The sequence below is a fragment of the Rhynchophorus ferrugineus genome, unplaced genomic scaffold (genome assembly GCF_030347505.1).
Source record: "Rhynchophorus ferrugineus isolate W39M unplaced genomic scaffold, kcgeb_rfMv2 rfM2, whole genome shotgun sequence".
Taxonomy (NCBI): domain Eukaryota; kingdom Metazoa; phylum Arthropoda; class Insecta; order Coleoptera; family Curculionidae; genus Rhynchophorus; species Rhynchophorus ferrugineus.
Window position 1 is genome coordinate 41,418,632 of NW_027472581.1, and position 25,809 is coordinate 41,444,440.

At 29.8% G+C, this 25,809-nt stretch overlaps 1 protein-coding gene across 2 annotated transcripts in view; it reads right to left on the reverse strand.

Annotated features, from left to right (window-relative positions):
* LOC143190961 (protein phosphatase Slingshot) overlaps window positions 1-25,809 on the reverse strand; it is a 376,206-nt gene that overhangs the window by 108,662 nt on the left and 241,735 nt on the right. For both annotated transcript variants that reach the window (XM_076395580.1, XM_076395579.1), the window contains one exon: window positions 15,026-15,248. In XM_076395580.1, coding sequence (XP_076251695.1) covers window positions 15,026-15,248 — 223 coding nt within the window. The remainder of the gene's footprint in view (window positions 1-15,025; window positions 15,249-25,809) is intronic.

Genomic DNA, 25,809 nt, shown 5'->3' on the forward strand with positions numbered 1-25,809 from the left:
TAATTTAATCTTTATTCGAAGATTTTTTTTAATTCGTTTTATCGAACAAATATTTATTTTCCACTAGATTAGTTAAAGTAAAATAAGGCGATAGGTGTTTTTATAATATGATAATGAATTACCAGAAAATAATACATTATCATTTTATGACCTGAATGATTTTCCGCTAATTGAGTCATGATGGTCGTGAAAATAATTCAGTTACAAACAACATATATTACTAAAATTATCATATAATTATCGTATCTTTGCTTTATATATGACGAATAAGCAATAAGACCACTTATGAGCTTAACACTTTGTACTATTCGTGTTATTGCCCACTTTCTTGTACACATATTTCAATAACTGATTTAATTATAATATTATCAATTTTTTTGCCCCATGATAAACATAAGAATAAGATAAAGATAAGATATTAGACTAGAATAGAATAAGATAAGCATAAAATAAGAGTCCTGTTTATCTGAATAGGTACCAGGGAACATTACCAATACCACCAGGAAAATCGCAAATAGTGACATTTAAGATTATTTAATTATTAAAGAACTTATTATAAATAAGATTGTTGTATTATAAATATAACGCTCCTTAATTTTTAACTAATGTAAATTACATCCAGATAATACATTTCAGAGAGATTCTTAGTTTTAAGTTTAATTAAGCATAGAACAATGAATAAATTATCAGTAAATGATATCATTTGATGGTCTCAAGCTATTTCCGCTGCCTTGAGTCATAATGGTCAAACACATTATCAATACAGTAATAGATATTGGTGAAGATAAAATTATTCCATTTTATACATAAATAATTAACACTATTAATATTTCTATGACTTTACTTATTTATTTTCGCTAATAATTGTAGAAATAATTATATCATCTAATTTAAAATTAATACAAGTTGTACAATTTTATGTATAATACTAATTAAAATAAACGACTAATTAATTGACATAAATTATTACAACTACAAAATGAGATTAATAAAAATTAAACTTTTATATCAGTATCGTTATTTTATGGATTTCATATGCAATGTTAACAAAACGGTGGTAATGCAGTGTAGTATTACTCTATTATTCTACTTGTATCAATACTTTAATAACAATATTTGATCTTTTTGTACTTTTAAAAAATTATCATTTGTTTAGTCTACGACATATTGGCATACAATTTCTTCACAACAAAATTAGCGCACGTGTAAAGACAAATCATGATTTATAATACACTATAAAATACTTTATGAACCAATTTACTCGGAAAAATATAAATAACAACGCTTAAATAGCAACATAACCTTAGACAGCAATGTTCAGTTTGAATTATCGCAAAATTTGGAAACATTTATATCTTAATGCGTTTTATTTAGCGTAAATATTTCACTTTGAACTATATGTTTAATTCTAATATAATAACATCTTCTCTATTAAATAGTTTATAAATTTCCTTACCTTCCTGGAAACATATTAAAAATTATAAATGAATTATTGTCATCAGTCATTCGCCTTTCTACGATACCTAGAAACTTCAGTTGTGTTTTTGTCGTACGCCCACCGCTATACAGGGAAAATTTACAATTATAAATAGTTTAAAATGAAGGTTAATAGTTTATATGTGCGACAATCAGAACACGATTTGAAACACGTATATGTAAAAAATATGAGCGTGGAAAAACGAAATTGTTAAAAAACAATGACAGTATCACGACCGTAAAATCCAATGTATATAACCAATGATGAAAAACTGGAATTAAAAGTGATTAAATCCTACTGTCACAATATCGATACATGTTAGCTCGCCTTTAACTAATAAGCGATATGTTTTCAACAAGAAATTGTTTGATATTTTTTCATGTGTTTTCACTTTTAAATTAAAAATATTTGAAACTAAATTATTATCAAATTTATTAATTTTTAAGCTATTAATTTAGTAAACGAACTAGTGGATGTTTGCTTATTTTAAGACAACCTCTGAAGAAACATTTTAAGAATACATTAGTCATGAAAAACCTTCCTAACAAACCAGACCGAAAGATATTTACCTAACATCCTGTTAATATACACTCATTATCTCCACTATTGAGTCAAGGTAACAATTCTTTTCTGGTTATTTGGTTTGTTTGTTTTTTTTTGTCCGGATTTCAATTCTTTGTTATCTATCTAGATGGATGGATAACTTTGTCATTGTTATTTATTTTCGACTATCTTTAAATATTAAAGACAGTAACAACGTTGGAATTCTTTATTGAAATTTTGTTAGGAGTGCACTATATATATATTTTTTTTTTCATACTTCCACTGCATTTCACATTTCTGCTAAGAAACATATTTTATTCAGTGCTTATTATAAAATCAATAATTACAATCTATTTCTATGATGGTTTCAATTCAATATTCTACAACGGTTTAGCTTGGTTTAAACTTCCAATCTATATACTTTTGGGTATCGGTTATTTTTCTTGTCTTCCACGTTAAATCCAGTTTTTAACATTTTTCAAGCCATGAAAACTACTCTAGCTTACTAGCTGACGAGCTTTACCATATCCTTCTCGTGTCATTAGCTAAATATTTCTTCAAATTAAAGAGTCAACGTTAATTTGTGATAAATAACGCTTATTTAAGTTAAATATCAAAATAATACTTGAAAAGAAAATATGTGATTATACGAAATTCGAAGTGAAAGTATTTCAAGATTATGATGTCGATAGATCTTCAATTATAACATATTATAACATTCAATCTATATCAAATATTGATCGTTTTGTGAATCAATAAATATTTGGTATAATTTGTAAATCTAATGTATTTTAAAGTATTTTAGAACAAAAAGCATTAAAAGTTACGAATTAAGTTAACTGTTGTAATAGCTTTAATAGGTAATAACATTTATGAGAGATCTTTATACTTTATCACTACCGACATTGCTCGATTTCATTTTGGTGATATATATCATTATGTGAATCTTTGACCTCTTTCATAACCCAAAGTTGATGATGACCTAGTAGAATAAAAATACATTCTTGAAGTTACTGTTGTACAAAGAATAGGCCTTTGTTAAGTTGTGAAAGAAAGTCATAAATACGAGCTTTCTCATTATCAAACTGTTACATAATTTATTTAAATAATACACTCAACAAAAGAAAACGCATATGTTGGTTCTGTTAAGAAATTGCCGAAAATACTTTAATATATAAATAGTTCGGTTATATAATATGCGCAATGAGCATCCCCATCTCGTAAAATAATAATAAATCTACCGGTTCTAATACCATCTGGCCACCATATGGATACATTTAAGAAAAGAAACATCTAAAACGTATGTCGTCCCTACAAGAACTTCGCGCTGCATATATGAATACTGTCTTAATAATTTTATTGATTTCATAAACTATGGGAGATCCGTATAAAATTATTTTGAACGCTCATAGTAGTCTAATTCATGCATATAATGATTTGAGTTCCATTGTTCATTTTAAGTGCATTAAAAAGTGTGACATAACTTTACTTATTAGGTGCAAAAATAAGCGTATTAGTTTTAAGAAAACAAGATGTCCCCATTTAATTAGAATAAAATTATCCGATATATTTTTTTTATATATTTTTGACTTTGAATTTGATTCAATCATTTGAGTTCCTTAAGTTATCCAGATTTAAGTAAAATAAGTTAGAATGCATCCAATGCTGAAATGTGGCGAATTTGACATTAAAATTAAAGTAGTAATGGAAGGCTGAACTTTTGCACTTTAATTACTTTAATTACTTTAAAAATTACTTTTTAAAATGTTTCATATTTGTAATGAAATATGGTAAAAGCATTTATATAGTTAGCTGTATAAACTCACTTAACTAAACCGTGGAGTAGTTTTAATTTGTTACTTAATATAGAAACGATTGAGAAATAATATCTGTAAGCATGCAATTATTTTATCTCATAAAGTGATAACACCAGTTCCTCCCAACTCAATATCATACACATAACCGAGAAATTAGATTTCTCACCAAGATCACGCCCTCTCAAACGGTCGATCCTCCGATAGGATCGATGCTCTTTTTCTCCCGTCCAAGGTCAGTCCACTTTGTACGTCCAAGGCGCGTACCCGCGTAATTACAAATTACTTTCCATTTCCATTACGAGTCGAATAGATGGATTGATGGACATTGTGGGCATTCCGTTTCGCGAGAGGGCAGAAACGTTGTCCGCCGCCTCACACCTGACGCACGCAACTCGGATATTACGCGATGATGGCCGCGATCGAATTATCTAAGTTCTTCGATTCCGGAAATTCCTGTCCAGCGATCGAAGGTCATCGGATAATCTCGCGATGACCGGTGTCAATGACTTTCCTCGAGTGATTGTTCCATTTCGCTACCCGACAACCGGCTAGTTTCAAATTACGCCGAGCGTCCGCCTTTGGCTTGCGCCTTGCAAAAATTACTTTCGTTCGAGCCTTTTTCCTGGAATTAAATCCACCTAAATCCATGTACTTGATATATTACGGGCGGTAGTGTTTATTTTTACATAATAATGGGTTGGCCGAAGAGGAATTTGCAATGGGCAAGACATGCATGACTTGAAATACAACCGTCAGCGTATTAAACGACGGTTATCGGGTTTTATAAAAATACGGTTTCTTTTGTTTTTGCAATACTTATACAGTATAATTTACTTACGGGGATATTCTAATCTAGAAACATGTTTTTTTATATATATTCAAAGCTGAACCCTTTAAGAATATTCCCATAAGAAGATTTTTAAAAATTCAAATTATTTTATTCATTTCAAAGTAAAAATTATGACAGTTCGAAGTTTTTTACCTTTTTTTGACATTCCCGAATCTTTTAAAAATAGTTGTTATAACTTCTCTTTGATACAACAGAAGAATATATAGAGAAGTCTCACAATAAATTTCACGTAAATTGGTTCAGTAGAACTTGAAATATCATGTCAACCGTGTCGAAAAAAGTAGTCTCGAGAAAAACGAGTTTAAAGTTTTGTTTTTAGATGTCGCATCACTGAAACAGCTATATCTCCGAAAGTAATTTGAATTAAAAAAAAACCTTAGAGGGTTAAGCTTCGAAAATACGAATGAAAAAATCGATTTCAAAAATCAAATTTTTAATAGTAGTTAAGCAGGATTGGGGCAAAAGCATATCATTCAAGAACATGTACAAAATTCTATGTCCGTGAATTATTTCTCGAGTTTGGAAACATCCTCCCTTTGAAAAACACCCCCCCAGTGCCAGGATTCCTGACACAAACTTCGTAGTTCAGAGTGTACGCCCACCAAATCTGTTGTGCATTAGCTCAGTCCCTCAGTAGTAGCAAAATAGTTTTGGTAAAAAAACACTATGCTTTGTAAAAATCAAAAGTTTAGCCGTGACACGAGTATGAAGGAAACGCACTTTTATGGTTTATTACTAAATGCATTACAAATACATTCTATTTTCCAATATAATTTTCAAGAAAGCTTAGCTTATCCCATTTCTAATATTGTGAAGGCCATCGAAATGAAATATTTGCTCTTTGTCTATGCATTTCTGGGCATATGAGATTGAATAGGAAATTAAATATCGCAAATAACATAAATACTGCAATAATAATACTGATTTTCATTATGTTTCTTCAACTCTGACTTCTACTCTCTTTTCCCAATAATTTGAGATTATGATTATTATTCCAAATTATTTTTCATTCTACTATGTTAACTATAGATCTCTCGATTTTAAGTGATCTGATACGTGCCCAAAGTAATATTAACTATATATGCGTGCAGAAAATGTTGCACTGCATAATTATTTACATATCATTTACACTATATATACATTATATATATGCATATATATATATATATATATATATATATATATATATATATATATATATATTTATATATGCATATATATATATATATATATATATATGCATATATATATGCATACATATATATATGCATATATCTAATAAGGAATCTAATAAATCTATACAATTATTTATTGTAAATTATAAGAAAAATTAAAAGGCTTAAATTATTTTTAATAAAAGTTTATTTAAAGATTTGATTATGATCGTCATAGGTCTAAACTATTCTTTTTTACGTACTTTTATATAGGAAAGAGTTATGATGACAAAACTTATTCCATCCGACACTCTTAGTGAAAATGAATATCTGTGTATAGAATATCAAGGACAAATATTACCTCTATTATTTACTCAATTATCAAGGACACCTCTATTCAAGATATATTCCCAAAAATAAACACATAATATCACATAAATGTTAACAATCTTTAAATTCTAAAACGGACTTTTAAATGGAATTTATCTATATTTGATCAATCTCAATTTTTAATTAATATGTGCCATATATCAGTTAATTATCAAGTTCTCCTCTACCTACATAAGCTTATAATAATTGGATGTAGTGAAATTATATTTAATTAATCAATTCTTATCGACAAATAACAAAAACAAACGAGGTCATTAGAACTATGGGTTTTTCTATTATTTATTTACTCATTTCTCTCACTTTATTGCATTTTTTCTGATTGATTTCTCTTTTAATTTCGTTTTTATATTATTTTTCATTAAATATAGACATAAATCATATTGATAATGATATATACAAAAGATGACGCCGGCAATATAGAAATCATGAAGGCACGTGTCACGTGACCACTTCGTTAAACAACTAATTATTTAATTCAAATGAAGTTGATTTATCGTCGGCAAGAATGTTGAAAAGCCTTGGGAGTGATAAACAAGGAAGCAATCTAGAGACATTGAAAGAATATTTTAATTTGTGACCTATTAGTTCAAGGACAAACAATGAATTTTTAAGTTTTGCATCGATAATATCGAAATGATGAATAAAAGTTGCTTGCATTTATTTTGATCGCATGAGCAAAGCATCGATACACACAAGTATTTAACAACCTAACTGTTAAATTCGATGGTTCTGACATTTCATTACATTTAATAATAGTTTTCTATTTATTATTGTTGAGCTATTCAGTGCATACATATTTTAATTATGGAACTCTCAAAATTGCATTTTTAGCATTCACTACTACAAAACCCATTTAGAAACTTATTTTGATGGTCATAAAAGTTTAAAGGCGGTGAATTGCAAGACGATAACCCAGTTTGTAAATAACTTTCAGATAGCTATAGATTAGCAGTTGATGAATATCCAGATATTTACATGCACTGGAAGTGATCCAAAGAGGAGGGAAAATAGCTACTAAACGAACTGACTGAAAATGTTTTTTCGAGCCATTTGGATATCGTGGTATTAATGCAAAAAGAGCTTTTTTGTGGCATCGACATCGAAGCGGAATAATATGTAGCGTCAGAAAAATGTAATATATTACGACTTGCTAAAACCGAATAAAACTGTTATTGCAGATGTACCAATTCATTAAAAAGTCGATGTATTATAAAATTGAATGACATATTGCTGGAAAAAAGAATATAAATACCAGTTACACCTTGATGTCCTGACCAGACATAGAGACATTATCACTACGACACATCGTTCGGATGTATTGTTTCCGTTTAAAACGTTGTTTTCTTGATATACTATCGCTATTTTACCAGAAAGATATGAAAGAAAAAAAAATGATCAGAATACATGCAAGACTCTAGTTTTTCACTCAATTCAGTGTTGAAAGATTAAAAACATTCTATCATTAACATCGGTTAAGAATGCTATGTATACATTTAGTAGGATTAGAATTCTATATCAGAGTACCGCTTATTTTTATAGAATACTAATTGCCACCAAATACTAAAGCACCACCAAAAATGCAGTTCATAGATTGAATATAAAGAGTAAAAAAATTGGTAAACTAGTATCGGTGCACAATGTTTTTGACAATATTTATTTTCCATTCTCAAGTCAATTCAATTAAAGATTTTAAATAAAGCATTTAAAAAAAGCTGCAATTAATTTTCACCCAATATCAATATCCGTAAATTAATAAACACGATATCAGTGGTAGTTTTCATTGCTTACAATACAGTAAACGTAACAATTAAAAACAGTATTTCACAGAAATCTATAACGATACATGTTCCACGTTCCCAGAACAATTAAACTGTTAAACTTAAAATAATCAGTCCATTGTTTACAAGTCCTTGGGGTCGGATCATTTTTACTTCCTCCATATCAAAAAGGCGAAACGCAACAACATTAATACTTAAACATAATATTTAAACACTGATAATTGGCTTCAGCGACGCCGCACGATAACAATAAAATCAAAACCGTTAATACTCGATATTTACGATTTACTCAGGGAAAAACCGCATGTCGTTTGCATATTCATTAATATTCATATATGTAATACGCGAAAACGATTTTTTGTAACGGCAACAATGTTAAATTACGAAAAACGAATTGTATCTGATTAGATGGTCTAGATAAAAATGATATGTACTCGGTAGCTTCTATAGTTACATTCGAAAATAAACTGGGAATTAAGATAAAATTTGCCTTAAATCATCAGCTTAATTGGCTAGGTTTTACTCGTCCTCGTATAACTAGGACGCCTTAACTGAATACACATCCTTTACCTACATAGACGCGGTATTTAATTAGTATTAATTAAATTGTATTTAGTTAACCTTTGGAAGTAGGATTAGTCATAGATAAATATTGCTATATTTCAACGTTTTATCGCATTCAAGTTTCTTAAGCTTATTATTGTATTGGTAACACTATTTGACTATTCTAGGCCCCCCAAGATAAATAATCATTTTGTGTGACCAATAAGTAAATGATTGATTATGAATATAAAAGGTTGCTTAACCCTTCCTATTTTTTCACTGATATGCTAAATTATATTCCCAACTTATTACATGTAAAGTAACACGATTTATTTCAACATAGATTATTAAAAATTTTATCATAATTTCGATAAATGATAGTTTATTAAAGTACCAAAACTATAGTTTGTATAAAGTTTTTTTTGAGAGTACTAATAAGTCTCACCATTTCCTTATGAAGAATTTCACTATTTTATCCTATCTTTCTAATAGCGTATAGTTATCACAATGGAAGAATACCTTATCCTTTGAGGTTATACCAGTCATCGATCAGTCAGTCTCATTATACATTCTAGTAAATGCCCAGAGAATTTCAGCATTATTGGTGAAGTCTTTTTCTGAACACTAGAAATGTATTTAAATTTCTAGTATTTATATCATAAATAATTCAAACATTCTTAAAGATTTGTTATGCCACGGTTTTGGTTGCTATAAATTGCTCTAGCAAAACTGATCATTTTGAATCGAAATATCATAGTGGTTACCTCAAATTAACTAATCATATAATTCGATAATATTAGTTATGATCTATAGTCCCAAACACCAACAGTATAGAAAAAAAAAAAGATTTTGGTATTACTGTGAAATGTTCGGCCTTTTATTGAACATTTGTGATGACGATTAAATTGTTATGTATTGCTGTTATGATGATAAAATGTTAGATCATAATATTACTGGCTTACTGTTGGGCATTCCCAACAGTAAGCCAACTTTAGGTAAGAACTCTCTATAGTAAATGGTAGAACCTCTTATATTTTCTAGATCCGACTCTGTTTTGATCTTTCACCTCTGGAATATTCTATATTTCCTTCACACTAATACTACGGTCCTTAACAGTTCTTCCCAGAGGCATCAGCGAATGCATAAGCTTGCATTAATATTTTTTGACCATATTGGCTTGATGTAAAGTAGAACAACTTCATAACCCATTGTTATTCATCACTAGTATCTAAACAGATTTATTCCAAAAAAAATTTAATATCTGAACAAATGATCGTAGATATTTTACAACTTTCACTCGTTTTATTTTAGCAATCATCGAATCATTGGGAATGGTCATTAGGAAGGCACATTTATATTGTATTACGCTAATGGTTTAAAATATGATTTATCTGGACTAAACTTACTGTTTAATGTGGTTTCTGAACCATGATTCTCATCGTTAAACCTACCGACTTGCCAGTGTCGAACTTAGAGACCACACTCACCAGAAAATATCCGGTCTTAACTAGCCTAACAGATCAATTGAAAAGCCCCGGCCTACCATAGTAAAAAACCTTTTTTTGGCAAAATTTTTTTTTTATTCAACATAATTCCCTTCAGCGTGATGCACTGATTATAGCGACCGTCCAATTTTTCGATGCCATTTTTGTAGTATGATTGATATTTGTCCTTTGCTTCAAAATAGGCCTCAATTTCGGCGATCACCTCTTTATTAGACGAAATTTTCTTCCCAGCGAGCATTCTTTTGAGATCTGAGAACAAGAAATAGTCGCGGGGGCCAGATCTGGAGAATACGGTGGATGAGGAAGCAATTCGAAGCTCCATTCACGGATTTTTGCCATCGTTTTCACTGACTGATGAAAAGGTGCATTATCTTGGTGAAGCAGAACTTTCTTTTTCTTCAAATGCAGCCGTTTTTCGGCGATTTCGTCCTTCGAACGGTCCAATAACGCCATTTAATAGTCGCTTATTTGATGCGCATTCCAAAATACAGACGCCCGACAGAATAATGATCCGACAGTTGTCAAATTTATAGACGCATCTTTTGAGGGTTATGGCTAACTAAAAAACCTATGGATTTGTAGGAATGTTCCTCTGGTCCGTAGGAATGTGTGGTTGTCGATGCGATTGTTTGTCCGGACACTCACTACTAGTTGTGGAAGGAATTCGCACGAGAACTGAAAACCCTGGTTGGAGAAATACTTGTTTATTTTCGATTGATACATGTGGTCGACGGGAGAATGAACAGGATATTAGGTTAGGTAGAGGAAGTACAGTAGCGCTGTGGAAGTGGTACAGTTACAAGGGGCTAGAGAAAAGAAAAAGAGAGCGATACGTCGTCGTGGTGGTCTTTTATAGCCGGGAACCGCATGGTACCAATCCATCGGCGTTGCCAAACTTTAAACTTACTGTAGGTGAATGCGTGGAAAAGGGTCGTAGCGGTCGCTACATATTTAATTCTAGTAGCGCCATTCTATGTGTCAGGCTTGGGACTTTTCTATTGACTTGTTAGTTACTGGTGTGGCTGGGTTCGTTATTCCTTGTCAGATTTTATACTGCTGCCTAAAGCCATTTACAATTGCAGTCACAAACATAAAGTGCATCCATATCCTGCGGGATTTGAATGTTCAGCGTCCTGTCGCCATAACCACTGCGGCTATCAAGCTGATTATTACGGTAATGTCTGATATGTTTTCTAATATTTGCCTATCAGTTTCATAACCAACAACCATTCAATCAAATCAACGACCCCTTTAACTGAATGATGTATTGCTATTTTTCCGCTATCCGTTATTTTCAGCCAAACTTCTGTTAAACAAAAAATAAACATGCACAGCTTGTTATTTTTTTCTCTGACTTTATTTAAAGAATAATTTCTAGTATTCCGTCTAGCAACAACAACGTAGAATTAGAAAAGCATTTGGCGAAGATTCTGTGATTGATTGCACAACTAGAGTTTAGTTTAGTTGATTTTACACAATCATAATGTAACTGTGCTGTATAGGTTTAATTATTTTTTATGGATTTATTTATGAAACATCATTAATGTATTTTATTGAATTTCATTAAAATTTCAGAACTTTCTGCATAATATTTTATGCAAATTGCATATTATTTCTTATATATTTCGCGAATTTCTGGTTATAAAGATTATCGGTCGTCATACATAACCATAAATAAGCTTGCACCTACGACATATAGTACCTTGTTTATGTATTTTTCGTAGGTTATTAAAACTTTCTCTTTATTAATTTAATCTTGATGCTTTCAGTGCTATGTAGGAAAATTCCACAAATATAATTACTACGACTTTATAAATATAAAACTTAGTCTTATTAGAGAATTAACTATTTAAAAACTGCTATAAAATCTAAAAATTGAATTCATGTATAAAAATAAAACATTACCAACTGAAGCCTTGAAACTACATTTAAATATTACCACTAAAAGTTTCGAGAATCCTTGACATTGTTGAGATACCGAATACAACAAACAGGTGTCAGACTAGATATTGTCTATGAAAAGTTAATATAATCAATATGTCGAATTTATTAGAATGTCGATAGCGTGATGGATAAGTATAAATAAGTTATAACTAACATGTCATTTTTAACGAAATCATTAAGGATTAGAAACAGAAATAGAAATAATTATCGTTTCATAATTAGAGAGAAAAATTGCTAACGACCTTCAATTATTATTAATTATTCATTTCAATAATGATTATGTTGCAAACGCTATAGGACTTGAACTCGGTATTCGTCATATTTAAATATATTTTATCAATTCACATCAATTGTTCACAGCAAAGAAATTCTCCTTACAAAAATATAGTCTATTAGGCTTAAAGAATAGAACACACTGAAATCGACCCACCTGCCGTATAATTTTGATTTATCGCTTGGTGATTTGTTGTCGAGAATTCAATCGGATAGTCGATTTAACACGTTGGTCTGGCTGAAAATAAAGGGTCTCAGATCTCTAACTGATGATCTAATCTATGATCTAACTGATGATGATGATCAAGATGATCTTACTTAATCAATAGCGATGCAGTTTACTAGTTTCTAGTTAATTAAAAATAAATTATATGGGTTATAGCTATACTATGAATAGTAGAGTATTCTAAGGAACGGTGGTTTCTTCATGAGTACATTATGAAAATACTGATGAGAATCTTTAAAAAACACGAGAGACCAAACAAAACAAATAAAGTAGAGCAATTTAATATCTATCAATCTATCTATCTATATATATATATATATATATATATATATATATATATATATATATATATATATATATATTATTGTTATATGCTTTTAGAATTGAGCTATTCATAATATATATTCTTTTTCTGTAATAACTGTAAGTGTATACTAATTTCGATATTGATAAACAATTTAAAATAAAAAAGAATGCAATAATTGTACAGAATACAACTAAAACATGAAAAATACACGTGCTACAATAGAATCATTAGTCTCTCCATACGTTTACCAACAACAATACACCATTATTGTACATCTCTTTAGTCGCTTCTAAACAAATACAAAAAAGCAGCTTCCTGTCAAGCGCTTTTCGTTTCTAGTGCAATCGATTTTATACGCCAGTTATGATGATTATAATATTCTTAACGTATTATTAATCAGTCCCCTACTTTCACGGAACCAACAATAGATCGTTACGGAGCCGTGACGGTTAATCAAGAATAAATTGTCACCAGTCTCTTCTCGTCTTCGAAGGCTGGGCATTGCGAGTGATCTCATACATATTCACTCGATATAAGTTCAGTTACATATCATCCACGCCTTCATCTTCGGTCAGATGGAAAATGTCAAAGACGAGCCATATTAAAACGTATTAAAACGTGCATATATGCATAGAAAACCAGCTGGTTATTAGAGGCGATTTTCCATAAACATTACTGAACTTAATACGTGTGGAACGATGGTTTAATATCCAATTCTTTAAACATTTTCTCTTTCATATAAAAAATATCACTAGTAAGCATATAATTAACAAGATACATCCAAAATTACTAGGAATGATGGAACAATTTTTTTGGTGTATTTCTCATACAAACAGAGGTTTAATAGTTATTTTATACTTTTCACCTTTACACCCAGATCGGTGTGCTATATGATTATAAATTCTTTATCTCTCTAGAGTTAAACTAACATACTGCTCATAGAGGTAACGGGTCCTTGCTCAATAAATAGTAATCAAGAAAACGTTCGATATACATTTTTACAGAGTTTACTTACCAATCGGACTAAAAGTACGATTCATAAATTTTTCAGTGGTCCACTGACTGTTATTATTTTGGTTACTTTTAAGGCCTTTGCAATAGAAGACTAACATTTTGAACGAACTATAATTATTGCTTATTAAAATAATGAAACAAACAGCATCTTATGCTAAATAGGGAATTATAATTGTATGTATATATGTATGTATCTCAAATAAAAACTAAGGTACGTAATTAATATAATCAATCTGATTTTTGACATTGCTTGTAATATATATGTTAGGCGTCAAATTGTAATATATATGTCAGATGTTGATACTAACAATAAGTCAGCAATATGCTGTCCAGTTAGTAATATGCCGCATTTATATTCTGAAAGATAAGAAATTTAAGATCTAAAAAACTTTTTTACAAACGCATCATGAACCGAAACTACTTAAAAATTTCAAGACCAAGTCTGTTTTGACTTGAAAATATTGTATTTGTACTAATTTCTACAAATTTGCAAAATCCTCAGATACATTTTGTATACTCCAAGAATTTTTTCGAAAAAAAATTTATATTTAGTGCAAAATGTCTTCTGCAATTCAGTGATTTGTAACGGGACATTGGCAGAATAATTATTTTAGTCAAACTTATTATGAAATGATTCACAAAAATGAGTATATCAAGTCGATATTGATAACTTAGACAGCATTTTCTAACTTGCTTGTGCATAGGAATGAACAATCTCATTTTTACAATGTCATGTTGCAACATCATTTGATCGCGTGTCTAATTTTTTAAAAATGATTGTTTCACTGTTCAAGTCAAACGCGCCAACTACTGTCTGTAGTGATTTCCCATGATAATATGGCTTGGTTTATTTCGCTCTGAATTTACAATTACTGTGATAGCGATAATAAAGTTAGGTAAACATAATTGTTGGTAACGTATTCTTTGATGATCACAATCATAATGTGAAACATTTATATAAAAGTGTGATTTTTTTAAGGGAATTTAGTTCATATTAACCCGATATTAACAGGTGTCCGCCATTTTCATTTCAAAATATTTCTACAGTATATGTTAATATATTAAAATACAGTTTTGAGCTATGATTATGGATGTAAAAAAGAAACTGAAATGCATAAGAGAATATCATCAAATTTCTCATACAATAAAATAAAGGATTTTTTTATAGCAAATTATTACAATCTATCAGATAATATATGCTTACCATTTTAAGAGTTTCACCGTTCCGCAACAAGCGGAACATGCATCTTAGATGATGATGGATGGGGGTACTATTGGGATTAGCGCCAGAGTCACCTTTAGGCGAACTCTGGCTATTTTCAGTCGTTGCCGTGACCCCATCCGCGGGACCCTGGGTCTGAGTGATGGGGTCGGCATTGGATAGGACCACCGCCGTACCCTTGCCAGCAAAGTAACACTCGCTGAGGCTGCAAAGAATATTATAAAGTCAGTATACATTGAATAAAATCAAATCTTAAATAACACAAATATTGAACCGTTTTCTTTTAGTAATCGATCAATCTTAGTAGTGGAACATCCCTCATCAATTACATATTCGCTTGGCATTAATCAAAATAGAAAGAATAAATCTAATAAATTATTGGCCCATCACAACAGACTTTCTCCTTTCCTTAAAATACGGCAGTCGCAAATTTAATTATGTTTTTGACAAATCTCATAAATTCTCCCATGTAGATACATTATTCAGCCCGCAATATAGCGATATAGGGAAAAGCCAAGGGCGGCATTACTCAACAAATAATAGAGATAACGATAACAAGATTAAAATTGAAACATAATATTCAAACATCATTATCTTAAAACCTGAGTAAACTTCAGTTAATTGCTTTAAGTAAAATACAATTGTTTCATATTTATTTTAAGGAATTTATATGAATAATATTAAATTAACTAATACAAGTTAAGTTTTTTTACAGAACACATATGTAAAAAATAAGTAGCATGTCCTATAAAATTTAATGAAACTGGAAGAAATTGGCTAATTCAAGACAAAAAGTAACACAATCTATGTATAAATTAATTGGAAATTAAAGATAAATTAATTACATACGAGATACATCTATAAAATTTAAAAAAAACTTCTACTAGAGGGTATTAACTACAAACTGTGTATTGTGAGATCTATTTTATTAACAGTTCTTGTATTCTTGTTTAAATGACTTCGATTACTCCATTGTTTGTTAAGATTATACAAAAATAAGCCCTTTTCATTTGATGTAACAAAAAACTGTATAAATAATAATAAAGAAACATATTCAATTATTTTAAAATACGTATGGCAATCAATAACAGGTTAATTGAAGTCCCCGGCCTACCATAGTAAAACACATTTTTTTTGGCAAAATTAGATTTTTTTATTCAACATAATTCCTTTCAACACTGATTGATACACTGACTATAGCGAGCCTCCAACTTTTCGATACCATTTCTGTAGTACGATTTGCCCTTTGCTTCAAAATAGGCCTCAGTTTCGGCGATCACCTCTTCATTCGACAAACATTTCAATGAGCTGGCTTATTTTCTCAAAAGTATCTCGCGTGTTGAAGTGAGAGAAGGGATCTCTCCTGGGAGATACTAAGTGTTGTGTTATGGATCGCATTTAATCTATTTATGTATGTCTTTTAAAACGCATAGACAGTTATAACATAATTCAACAGACATTAACGACAAAGAAACTAAACCGATTATATCAATTTATTACCAAATACTTCTTAGTATTTAAGACTAATCATCAGACAATACTATCAAAAATAGTTTATTGTTAACATATTTGGATTATATATCCTTGATAAAACAGTATCTAACACGATGAAATGAAAATATTATTTATCTTTAGTTCTTTTGGACGATTTTTTTATAGATAAGGATATATTATGAATTATAATTTGAATTTAATTAAAATAGTTAATAAAATATAAATACTATAAAATAAATATATTCTTGTATCAAGTGTTTTTTACTTTTGTTTAATAAATTATCGACCATTTTATTCTATATTTCTGTCTTATTTTTAATTTACTCATAGCTGTAATACTCCAACTAAACCAGCTGTTCTGTCCATCTGTGCAACTTTATAGAACATTCTTCGATAGATTATTTCAACTATTTATTCATTGATTTTTAGTCTTAATTCATAATGCACAGGTAAATCTTATTAATTTCCTATATATGGCTATATATAATATTAAATAATTCAAGGTGACGTATAACATGTGCTATCGAATATTGTTTTAAGAATACTTAACTAAAACTGCGTAAAATATACAGGAAAGAAATCACATAAAATATATCGCAGAGATAACCTCTTTAAAATCATCCTGATGCCTGGGAATTTTTGATCATACTAAAGAAGGGGCCACGGATAAAAGAAATAAAGGCATATGGCAATTTGGTATATCACATGGTATAAATGAAGACTACCTGCTTAACAAGCGTCCTTTTTTGATGATGATGTTTAAATATAAATCCAACTAATAAAAGAGGGTATCATATAATAGATAATTCGGTATTATTTAGTTGTAAATAAAACATAATTATAATTCCATTGCGCTTGTTAATACGTATTTAGCCCATTCGTTATTGGTAAAATGCTACGTGCACAACTTAATTAATGTAAAATTAATTCAATTAAAGAGTATTAAATTCACACTCTTACTTAAATGAAAAAAATATGTTGCAAATAGTTCGTTTAATGCTTTATCTGAAATTACAAAAATATATGTTCATGTATCTCTCTAATACCAAAAAAATACAGTTCGAATCCTAAGGATAAAATTACAAATGTTAAAACAAACAGAACATCTGATTAACACATGAGTGTTTATTGGTTTTCTATTCCTCGCGGCTACGGTTCACGGCGGAGAATAAAAAATTGCAAAGCAACTCTTTCAGCGTATTAAGGACAAATTAACTTGCACCTATGTAAATCTCAAAATTAGCACTTTCTCGACAAAACCAGGTCGAGAACAGGATATAAACGGTCGGTCATCCTGTCCTTCGGATGCTCTCTAATTGATTTGTACCTTATATTACTCCAAAGGCCACTTTCTATAATAATAAAATAATCTTAACATTACGTTGTAAAATATAACGCATCGCCTCGTTTGCGCAAATCTCTGTTTATTTACTCTACTAACAGAACCCTTTTTATTAACCGACTTTAAAAAAGGAAGTTCTATGTTCGGCTGTTTTTTAAATGTATGTTCGCCGATTTCTCCGTCAATTTTGGACCGATTTTAAAAATTCTTTTTTTAGTCGAAATCGGGATGGTCCCATTGGAACTAAGTTAGGATCTAATGAAGGGAAGGGGGGATATCGAGGGAAAACCTCAAATATCAAAGACTTGTACAAAGTTTTCATATATTTTTTATCTAAATTGGTGTGTAATGTTATTGCTGAACTGATGTGATGAAAAATCGGAAGTAGTTCAGTGTAAAAATCAGTCAGTTTGTTTTTTAAGCAATAACAATATCATATGAGACGTTGTAGATAACAGTTTCAGTGGTGTAAGAGTTAGAACGTTGAGCTCACACACGGCGCTGACTTCAATATGTTCAGTTCGTAGTAGTTAAAATAGTATAACATAGATAAATAGATATAGATAGGTATTAAGCTAAATCGTGTGTATATAGTAGAATATAAAATACGTGTATTACATAGGTTAAATAAGGTTTTCGTTTATTTTTATTTAGTTATTATAACGACTATTATGTACATACTTTATTCTAAAACGTTTTTTTTTGTGTTAAAAATCTAATTTTGATTATTTTTTACTTTTTAGTGAGTTTGATATATTCCTTATAAGTCTTCTTTTTATAATGTTTGCCTTTGAATATATAAAGTTAACTAAATTTTGATTATGCGACATGATACATCAACACTTTTAATATTGAAAGCAACTGATTTGTTTAATAATATTTGTATAGCAATATCAAACTCTTCGTTAGTACACCAGGTAGATTAGCATACATTAAAACGCGCCACACTATTTTCGATTTACTCTTTGTGCATGCTTCAGTTTTCAGCATGTTCGGTCATCCCTGGCCTCACTGTGACACGTAATGATATTTACAACCAAAGGTTAAGTTGAATGCTTTACAGAATTTAAGATAATTACATTTTTAAGTAAATTTAAATGCGTAATATGCTAGATGCTTCAAAATACATTTGTTAAAATAATAAAATTATTACGTATTTATTAAAAAATTATATTAACATTTATATTAAATAGTATGAGAATATAATTTACTTACAGAAGATAACAAGGGTAATAATAAACACTTGTTATACCTATATACGTTTAACATGCCAGTATAATTTTGCAGATGTTTGAACAGATTAACCTAAGATAGATATCCCATGGCTTTGAATTGTTAAGAAGTCTATCTTAAGATTATGCAAGCTTTATTGTGTGCTCTAAGACAGTTATAATAAATTATATCTCTATATGAATAAAGCTATATCTTAGTTCTTATATCTTCATTTAATTTGATCACATAATTATAATACTTGAAGCTATATTATTTGTTGTCTTTATAGCGCATTAATGCCTTCAAAAGACAAATAGAGAAAATATAATGAAATAATATAAAAATAACACTAAAAAGATATATCCTTCATATATAAGAAATATACTGCTCTTTCAAATATTAATCCCCTGCATTTTTTGATTTAATTTCTCTAATTTCTTTCTTATTTTTCTTAATTTCTTTTATAGATAAAGTGTTGCTAGGATCTGTTGATAGAAAGCTGAAGAAGGTTAAATTAAAATAAGAGAAAAAATGAGTTAGGAATTTGCAAAATGCAAGAATACTAGAGGATGGTACATTGAAGACCTCAAATTTATGAATGAATCAAAATATATCAAAATCAAAGAATATCAAAATGAATCGAATAAACAAAATATATTACATTAACCATTAATGACCCTAATGATCTAATGACTACTACTCTGAAGGTGGATGAATAAAATAAACAAGAAAAAAATAATATATTTTTATAAAAGAGCATGTGTGAAAAGTACGATGGTCTGCAAAATGAAAATTTGATTTGAAGCAGATGAATGACATTTACAAATATAGCTTCTGAACTTTTTATAAATAATATTAGATAAGATCAAGTCTTTATGTAAATATGGAGCATGGATATTTTAATATGATCTCTATATAAATATGGTGTTTTTGGTTCCGTTTTTTTCTCAGATTTGCAATAAAATTATATAATAGAATGTCACTTTGCATATGACTTGAATATATAAGAATATGACGAAATTTTCCAACACCAATTACAAAACAAAGTGTATGCGTTTGCGTAAAGCTTGTTAAAAGAGCGCTTGTACCTTCAGACTTAATTAATTCAAATAAATGAAAATGCGCATGTGCTAAACCGAAAATTACATTCTGATTATTGTATGCAAAGACGAGACAATAAACGCATGCCGAAAGCTCGAAAAATCTAGAAAATAGTTCTTAATTAATATGACGCATATCAACAGCCCTATGTAAGAAAAAATATTCTTTTTAACGAACAATATTTCTCTAAATTATTATTGACATTAATAAATTCGAACGACAACGATTTAGAATGGAGGCTGTGAACGTCCAGGCGATTTTTTGCACACATCTATTACGATTAATATCAATTTCAATTGCAAAGTTAGCAGCCTTAAAACGGTTTTCATTCATTAAGCCCAAGTTTAAAATAAAGCATCATAGAACCCCAATAAAAATATCTATTCTAATCCAATTTAAAGTTTAAACGAAGTCGATTGAAGAATTAAGACCGTCACGATTATTATTGGCCACATATATTCTCAGAGCAATTAAAATAATAAAATGAATCGATGTAGATTAATGGTAGTGTGCGAATTTTTTTTAATGAAACTGTTAATATAAATGGCGCTGGTAGAACACACAGAACCCGGGTAAGTTTCTTTTTATGTTTTATACATATGTTAGATAAAAGTAGTATTAAATAACAATTACTTAACAGGTGAGAGATATTTTTGATGTGGAAATTTTACTAAATCTTAATTGATACAACAGATGCACGCAGCTGCTATTCATTTGAATTATATAGCCGCTTTGTAAAATATAGAAAATAAGATAGCCTGACTAGTATCGAACAAAACCTTTCCTACTGGTGGTTACCTGATGCGGGTAAATAGTTAGTATGCTCGCTTCGTTGAGAAAAACGTAAACAGTACTAAAGACAAGGGTATTTCTATTTCTCTCTAGGCAAGAGGATAACATCTGACACAAAATAATTCCTGAACGATATTCAGATAACGTTAAACAAGCCAGAACAAGGCTAACACATAATATTGAGGTGGTGTTTATATCTATTTTGAACAGATATATTTGTTGGTGAATATAGTTGGTGGTGTTTATAGTCCGTTCAATAGAACAGTGAACTGACGTAATCTAAATTTATGACGTAAAAACGTCGCAATGTTGCCGCATCAAATTTGCCATTAGAGTACATATAATGTATATATTATCTGGTTCCTGACTCTGATTATCAAATGGCTTTGGGATTTTCAATCAGAGCAATAATAAGTAGCAATTTGAAATTTATGAAAACAAGCAAAGTGCTAAAACAACTATTAATGTTTTGAAGAATTTTGCAGACGTTTGACAACCAGGCGAATTTTGTAGACTAATTGATTTGATGATCAGATTATATGCAAGCATCTTATAACTAATTCTTAAAAACCATTATTGTTATATATGGTTATTTATCTTTAAAAATAAAAATCATGTTAAGAAATACAATCATAGTATTATTTACTGAGATTATATAGTGTCAAACTAGAACTTATTTGTATTTGAACTATAAATTAGCCGACATGTTTCAATTATTTTTCTGTCACTAAATAAAACAACAACCTATCACTAACAAGTAGTAGTTTATTATTCGAAAACTAACTGTTTACTAGAGTTTTCAACTCCATGGATTTTTCTCGTGAATGTTCCGGGAAATGCTGGCCTATCAATTGTGAGTCTCAAGTATTAAATATTTCTGAATATTACAATTTTATAATAAATTTGACGACTATATATAACTATAATTAACAAACAATATCTTTATATAAAAAATCATAATTGGCTCTTACTTTATACTTCTGGATATAGAGGCTTCATTAACTGTGCTTATTAAGTTATATTTGAAAACATACGTATGGATATCCACGTGAAAATTAAAATGGAAATATTTTACTGATCAGATTCCCAATCTGAAATCAAGAAAAAGCGATTTTTTTATGAATGATGGTAATGACCAAATAATGGTATGTATCACGCTAAATTAAGATAGCCATCTGGCAACTGACGTTTATAATGTAAAGTTTCATATTTTTGACGAATTGACATATGAATGCTTCTTGAATTTTTCCGTCGTCTTATTTTTCAACTAAAAATGAAATTAGATAATTAATTAAAATGAAGAGGCAGATTTAATTTAATTGTTAAATATACATATTAAAAATAATTAACGACACCCTTCAATAATGAAAATATTTCGGAGTCAAAAGTAACTTATTCTCATGTATTTTCACCTGCTGAATGATTCAGTTATATTAAGTGATTATAGGCTCTACGTCATTCTTGGTTATATCATGAGAATTGCTGAAAGATACCATCCATGGCATTTATTATGCGTATGATTTGCCAAGAACCTTCAGTTTATATAGATTACTGAAATTTATGCTTGACTTTGTCTATAAGAGCAGGATTGTCAACGAAGAAAAAATATTCGAAGCTTCCATCTGCTATTTGTCCTATTCTAAATTGTATAAGTGGAAAATTATGACGTATGAAAGCAGAAATCGACAAGGCTTCAAGATCACATTAACTGTCATCCCATTTGTTACAGAGGAAGGCCAAACTTAATCTTGGCAATATAATATTCTGCAGAATAATGTTAGAATCATTGATTAATTCACTTTTCGATCCTACGTTTCCAATCCTACCAAAACGTTTCGTCGAATTTCGAATTTCCAAAATCGGTTGTGGTACACTATTGTTGTCATTGAATTTCTATTAATTCATACCAAATGATAATCATCAATACAATATATGTTATATGCCATATAATACAGATTTGGCACTGACTGAATCCTCTATCCTATATAAAAATACAATACATTTTTAAGATATAAGTTAGTGTTAATTTGATCTATTATTAAATTAACACTGTTATACATTTCAATTGTTTGTAACTATTTATAGACAAAATATAGTATATATAAGGCAAATACTTTAGTAGACAAATATATTTAGTAGCATTTTTTCTTGACCTTGAAATGTTATATTCTAACTTAAACCATAACTAAAGTATTTAAACGGTAAAGAATACTTAAAAATCTGTACATGCTTTGTAGTACTTTCTATCTTAAAATTACCAACACATAAAAAGGTCAGTAAATGTTAAGTACAAAGATAAAGGTGTTTACGTTGAAGAAATCTGTGGCGCTTTAATTTATCTGTAACAAGAAGTGGTTATTGATTCTCGAAAAAAAAAACGAACTGTTTAATGTTCCTTTCAACTCCCCAAATTTTCTGGATAATGTTCCGCCTAAGATCGTAAAATGTTAAGCTTTCTTCAATGTATGCTTTATACTTGACAAGAGGGGAAAAATTACAGTTTCAGTTAGTTTATCTGGTTAATAGAGGAGTGGATGTTAGATTTTGAACGTTCTGTGGCTAATTCTAACGAATCAGTTATATAATTATATTATAGTGAATATAATTACCGCATAATATTTTCCATTTGTTTTTTATAACAGGTCAATTGGAAGGTCCCCGGCCTACCTTAGTAGAACACATTTTTTTATGGCAAAATTAGTTTTTTTTTATTCAACATAATTGATTTGAAGGGTGATACACTGATTATAGCGACCCTCCAACTTTTCGATAAAATTTTTGTAATACGATTCGACGAAAATTTCTTCCCAGCGAGCATTCTTTTGAGATCTGGGAACAGGAAATAGTCGCTGGGGGCCAGATCTGGAGAAAACGGTGGACGAATGGATATTTGCCATCGTTTTCACTGACTTGTGATACGATGCAATGTCTTGGTAAAGCAGCACTTTCTTTTTCTTCAAATGCGGCCGTTTTTCGGCGATTTCGTCTTTCAAGCGGTCCAATAACGCTATGTAATAGTCAATGGTCCTTCTTTTTTAAATGTAGTCAATGAAAATTATTCCATGCGTATCCCAAAATACAAACGCCATAACCTTTGTGCATAACAATTGTGTGCAGTCCACTCGGATGATTGTCGATTGGACTTCCGAGTGAAATGATGGAACTATGTTTCCTTCATTGTCACATATCGACGCAAAAACTCGGATTTATTATGCTTGATCATCTTCAAACACTGCTCCGAATCATCAACTCGTCGTTGTTTTTGGTCAAAAGTGAGCACAGAGCTTTCTCATACCAAAATATTCGTGAATGATATGATGTACACGTTCAGTTGATGTCTTTAGAGTGTCTGCTATTTCATTCAATTTCAATTTACGGCCATTCAAAATCATTTTGCAGATTTTTTAAATGTTTTCGTGGGTAACAACCTCTTTTGGACGTCCACTGCGTTCACCGTCTTCGGTGCTCATTTCACCACGTCTAAACTTCGGAATTAAGTATTAAGAAACTCGGCATTAAGCCAAGTTATTGCTTCAACTGTATTTTTTCCCTTCAAAAAGCAATATTTTATCAACAGGCAAAATTACTTTTTATCCATTTTTTTTCACAATAACAAAAGTTGCTTCACTCAAAATTCTATAATTCACAAATATAATGATCCGACAGCTGTCAAATTTATACACGCATCTTTTGAGGGCTAACTAAAAAACATATGGATTTAATTCTAGTAGTCATCTATTTGTTAGGCCGGGGACTTTTCAATTGACGTGTTTTTAGTTATGAAATTTAGTTAGTATTTTGGAAATCTAATTAAGAATGATTTATGTTATCAGTTACTACATTTAATAAAGTATTTAATGATAAATCAGCTATAATAGATGGTGTTACTAATGCTGACCTTACAATAATATAACGTTATTACTTTTAATTAAAATTTACTATTAAAACATATTAAAATACTTTTTACATAATTACTGAAAATGGATTTCTGTTGATAATCTACACATCCAAAAATGTGATTTGCATTGATTAATATGAACCACAAAAGTTTAGCGATTTGTTAAAGCAAAATTGTTTAGAATTCTTCTTAGTGTGCGCTGTTAGCAAGATTTCTTTGAAACTATTAGTCCGCTGTCTGCATATCAGAAAGAAAAACATATACGTAATGCCTTGGTGCATTTGTGCCATTTCCATGCCTTGAATAATGATTTAATGACAATGAAATAAGCCATTATTTACTTTCTAATAAAACTTAATCTCAGAAATAATATAAAGATACCGAACCCTCAATCAATTTGCTACTTTTACAAACATTAACAGCGTCTTTAACAAGGATGAACTGTGCATTTACATCTTAGAACATCATAGGTTAACGACAGTTATTATCCCTATAAATATTTACTAACTTATACGTATACAGAATACGTTAAAACGACACAAAATTAGATACTTCAGTCAGTTTCAATAAAACAAGCATTCTTTGATGCTGATACCATACATAGCTCCACGTACTGATAAACAAGTAAATATTGGTAATACATGTTTTGGCTGTTAATTTTACTGTTTCGTTGATTAATTTATATAATATGTGACAACAGTAATTTTCTATTATCTTAAAAAACTTATTAGTTATATACACATATGTAAATATTTATAATTATATTCGTAACTACGTTTTTGGTAGTTATAATAAATAATTTTCTTTTATAATAAATTCTTAGAACCGATTTACTGTAAATTGTATGAATAAATATTGAAAAATATATTTAAAAAAATATATAACTATCACTGTTTCGTAAGCACTTGCAATTTAATACAATGTATT